General features: G+C 28.6%; 1 protein-coding gene and 1 long non-coding RNA gene across 2 annotated transcripts; one reads left to right on the forward strand and one right to left on the reverse strand.

Annotated features, from left to right (window-relative positions):
- Nucleotides 1-422: 422 nt before the first annotated feature.
- Nucleotides 423-1700, reverse strand: LOC111616157 (dynein regulatory complex subunit 7-like). Its single transcript, XM_023357582.1, has 6 exons — nucleotides 1649-1700; nucleotides 1525-1579; nucleotides 1328-1456; nucleotides 1126-1254; nucleotides 745-974; nucleotides 423-679 (listed from the first exon to the last, which is right to left on the reverse strand). The coding sequence occupies exons 2-6, from the start codon at nucleotides 1565-1567 to the stop codon at nucleotides 425-427; spliced, it is 786 nt and encodes a 261-aa protein (XP_023213350.1). The 5' UTR covers nucleotides 1568-1579; nucleotides 1649-1700; the 3' UTR covers nucleotides 423-424.
- A 1667-nt stretch (nucleotides 1701-3367) lies between these two features.
- LOC111616158 lies at nucleotides 3368-4033 on the forward strand. The gene is made up of 3 exons (XR_002755197.1): nucleotides 3368-3647; nucleotides 3796-3822; nucleotides 3900-4033. It is a non-coding gene; the product is annotated as an uncharacterized LOC111616158 (long non-coding RNA).
- Nucleotides 4034-4867: the final 834 nt, after the last annotated feature.

Raw genomic sequence — 4867 nt, forward strand, 5'->3', positions numbered from 1 at the left:
AAATTATATTAATAATTTGTCATAATTATTATTTAATTAGTTGTTTAACGTAATTATATAACATAAATCGTGTTAACATTAGCTCTATCTAATGTCTTATACATTTCCAACTCACTAGTACATTTAGCCAGCGTTGGCTCTTGTAAGTACGATATTATTAATATTCATCCATTTTTTACTTTCTCTTATATTTCTCCATATAGTGCTATGGCCTGTTCTGGTACTGGCTGAATTAGAAAACGAACTGTATGAAATAGGGCCATGGTTACTAGAAGACGAGTAATTTTTAAGAAGAACCAAACAAGATCACTGTTAAAAATGTTTAAATATAACAAGCTAAAGAGTTTTTCCAAATTTATGACGATACAAAACATTAAAACCACTGGTAATAATAATATTTATATAATTTAAAGGCTACATATTGTTAATAGGCTGATTTTCTGTCCATAAAACAATACAAATTTACCTGAAATCCAGACCACATTTCGTGAGTAAATACAAAACCATGTCCTTTTTTCTTCTCTTTTGGTTTTATTATGTCTATAAGAGAATGGCTAATGCAATCATCTGCCGTTTGAAATTTTAAAAGATACGTCTCATCTTCTATTAAATATCTTTTCTTATAAATATCTTGATCGGCAGAAAGATCGTAGTTTCTTGAAAACGTTTCTTCGATACTCTTTAATTTTTATTATATATTAGAAAATTAAATATATGAAATAACGACAGCAAATGATAACTTACTAAAATTTTAAAGTCTGAATTGTCTTTTGCAGCTAGACGAAGCAAAATGCTAACATTGTGATATCTGATAGTTCTTTCACAAAGTCTATCTTCTCTTGCAGTATATTCTTCTGTAAGCTTATCTGTAGTTCGAACTAATTTATTTAAACCATCTAATCTTGAATCACTATAGAAAATCATTGTTCTTTCATCGTCTGGTTTCTTCGAGTCGTCCACATTATAAATATGTTCTGTTTCGATAATTAAAGATTATTTTAGAGGTATTAAGATGATAATACAAAATTTTTTGATTATCATCCACAACTGCAGTTATTGTAATTCTTTAGAATTGAGTTTTTGAGTTTTATAAAATTGTAATTAAAAAAGAAAGCAAAATCTTACCTTTTAAACTATCCTTTCTAAATGGTAAAAAGTATTCATGGATTGTCTGTTTTTGACGATCTATAATTTGTTTCTTCATATTATCGTTTCGATTTTTAAAAACTTTTTCAACTTTTATCAGTGATTTGTCTAAAATTATTTACGTATTTTTAATATTTTTAAAGTAAATAATAGATAAAATATATATAATATTTTTACTTACAATCTTTATCAGAATAGTAATCAATTTCACTTATAAGTCCGTCATCAGAATAAAAAGGTGCGAATCTCTGATATTTTAAACAACTATAACATCTTAATTTTGCTCCATTAGGAAATCTTCTATAAAAATCTAAAATTTAAATAGTTTTTAAGAATTATTGTTAAAAATTTTTAAATTTTCCGAAATATGTTAATTACCTTTGCTAGATATATTAAAGGGTTCTGTCCAAGATACGGGCATAACTATTTGGTCCTATTTAAAATTTAACTTTTAATGCTTTTAATAACAATATAGAAAAATCAAAGTAGAAATAATGATTACATTAATTAATGAAGATTTATTATTTTCTGCTGTACTGGTATTTAATTTAATGGGGAAAACTTTCATCCAAAATTTCTCATTTTTCAAATCAAATAACACATTCTGAAGAATAAATATTGAAGATTTAATACTTGTGATTAAACTACATACTAATGTATAATTTAAAAGTTATTATAACATCAAACAATATACATAAAACTATAGGATAATACAAAATGTTAAACACCTGTTTCTTAGATCTTAAGTTAATCCAAAAATTACTGCTGTTCCAAACAGCTTCGACAAATCTATAATCAGGAGAATTTAAATTTATTCTTTCACCGGTTGATGGTTCGATAAAAAAATCGCAAGTAATTCCATTCTTTCCGGCTTTGACTAAGATCCAAAAATGTACACGCTGATTGAAAAATGGATCTTTAATTTCTTTTTCCTACAGTATAAACAGTACAGAAAAAATTTCATCCAAATGAATAGTCTTGCAAGTTTAATTGATAAAGTTATTAAAATAAAATGATTAAGTAAGCCTTATATTTATAAATTAATAAATTAACAGATTTGTGAAAACGGTTACGAAACTACATATTTGTCTTATGATCAAATATTTTTCTTGTGATCTTTTAAATATGATTTTTATGCATGTTTGTGATTTGTTGAGAAAATTTGTAAGTTAACCAATGTTAATAGCAATTTTTAATGAAGACCGTCTGTTCCGTTTCCTGATGATCATTTTATTTTATTGAAATTATTTTATAACGTCGCAATACTGTACAATATATAAAATGAAAAAGCAATTTCCATAATCAGAAAATAATTTATTTTTTATGTATTTATCTTGTCAGAATAACGTACACTTTCGCGTCAAATTGCTGTCATTATTATGCTTTATCATAAAAATATAAAAATTATGTCAAATTGACGTAAAGGTATTTTGACAAAACGAACTTACTTTTTATTATCGAATTTTTCTTGATCTTGTTGGATTATTCTCTAACTATCAATTACACCTTTCAAGCACGTCACTCAAATAAATTTTTATTTTTAATTAATTTTTAAGATATTTTCGTTACCACCATGTCCTTCGATTTGTTGGCTCTTGTAAGTATGTATGTAATCTTTATTGGCGTAGAAGGCTTTCGCCCGTTACAAGGGCGTTTTATTTTAAAGAAACGCATATTAATTAACGTCTCATATAATAATATTTTAACAATATTAATATTTTCTATTTACTAATCTATAAAATTATATTAATAATTTGTCATAATTATTATTTAATTAGTTGTTTAACGTAATTATATAACATAAATCGTGTTAACATTAGCTCTATCTAATGTCTTATACATTTCCAACTCACTAGTACATTTAGCCAGCNTTTCCCAGGCCATTCTCCTCCACGATTGGCCTCCTATTGAACACCTCAAATGGCTAGATGCTATGCACATATTTATATCCTCCATCACCAACACGTGCATAAATTTTAAAAAAGAGATGCTGTTATCGATGGCCTGGCAGGAGTTAATTCACAACACGCTCTAATTCATCCAACAAACTCTGACGGGCGAACTGGTCACGCATGAGCGACTTGGATTGTGTTAATCCATTCGAACCTACAACTCAAATTCAAGCTTTAAACGACATGATCGAACAAATTTCTACGTCTAACGGCTATCGAACATCTTTATAGAAACTGACTGGACCCTGAAGCAGAGCCCAGAAGGGGTTCGAAAACGTTTGTTTATCGATCTTTTGCATGATTGTATCGAGTGCTGGCTTAACCGACATTTACTGTATTATATTCTTACTTATTTAATAGGAATCCGAAAATAAAAATATATATACATATGTTCCGAATGCAGAAAAGCTTTCGGTTTTCCATCAAAATTACAAGAACATGAGATTACTCATTCTGACGATAAAAATTAAATTTGTTCCCAATGTCCGAAACAATATAAACACAATGAAAGCTTAAAAAGACACCAAACAAAAACATCAAATAGTAATGGTAGGTAATACTATTTACAAAAAATTTTATATATTTTTGAGTCTATCTTTTAATCCTTTAACTACCACAGAGGAGAGTTACAATGACTTTTGAAGTATAAATTCTTCAAAATTTAAAATTTTATTAAATACCACTATTCTTCTTTCAGCAACAACAGGTCCAAGAAGAAGACAAAGTAGGTAATACTCTTAGTCTCAGTAAGTGAAAAATATATAAATTTTTATTAAATACTTCTATTCATCTTTCTTACAGAAATGGAAAAAGGAAATTAGGATGTTTTTAGTTTACGGAGTTGTGACTATTGTCACGTTATCAGCAACATACCTTGGAATAAACAATCTCCGAACAGTATAGCAGCTATCCTATTGCTTTTTTATAGAATATCTGATTGGGAGGTAGACGATCGGAGCGCGCACACAGATACCAATAATAACTTCCACCCCCTTACTCATCGTTCCTGTCCCTTTTATATCAAGTCCTTTTTTTCGAACCTTTCTCCGATTTCGTCAGCGATGACTATCTTTTTGGTCCAATGAGGTGACGGGTGACACAGAAATGTACTCATCTCAACACGGAACCTAACTCGTGGGAATCGAGGTTTTTATTAATTTTATTTTTCCTTTTTCTCTTTTNAAAATTTAAATTAAAGAATATGAAGCTCCATTCAGTGTCGGTTTTTTTTCTACAGTTTTCACGCCTATGTAACATATTTAAAAATTTGATGGTAAGAAGTTTTCAGAGGGAACCACATTTAGTATACAACAACAATAAACGAACAAGAACAACAAACTTCCCGACAGAAGGGAGATAAACTTCTAACATACTGAAAGAAGGGAGATAGTCTTCTAAAATTCTTAAACGGATGTTTAATAATAATCCAATTAATCTAGAAGCGAGATAGGTGGAAGACGTAAATTAGACAAAATTAAATATTGGCCAATGGACTATTGTTTCTCTGTCAGTTGACGTGGTCACTTCACAATTTACCTATGGAGGAGTGAGAATACTGGAAGTTGTTTACCTGTTAACTTTTGATCGGCTCGAAGGAAAACAAACTTATCACTTACAACTTTACAAGCGTCAGTTTACTTTGCAAATTGAATTGATGTAAATAGTTTAAAAATTAAATTTACTTACATGATTTGTTTTTCGAATAACCGTACATAATCACTATATGCAAGAGTTGCAAGTGAAGATATATTATTTCATTTTATAGGAGA

This window comes from Centruroides sculpturatus, unplaced genomic scaffold, assembly GCF_000671375.1.
Source record: "Centruroides sculpturatus isolate CEXI.00-Female unplaced genomic scaffold, Cexi_2.0 scaffold2701, whole genome shotgun sequence".
NCBI classification, from domain to species: Eukaryota; Metazoa; Arthropoda; class Arachnida; order Scorpiones; family Buthidae; genus Centruroides; species Centruroides sculpturatus.

Coding starts and splice junctions, on each gene's coding strand:
- LOC111616157 (XM_023357582.1), bottom strand. CDS start 1,567: ATGCCCGTATCTTGGACAGAACCCTTTAATATATCTAGCAAAG. Junction 1,255..1,327: donor TTACTATTCTGATAAAGATT/GTAAGTAAAAAT, acceptor AAATAATTTTAG/ACAAATCACTGATAAAAGTT. Junction 680..744: donor ATTCAGACTTTAAAATTTTA/GTAAGTTATCAT, acceptor TAAAAATTAAAG/AGTATCGAAGAAACGTTTTC.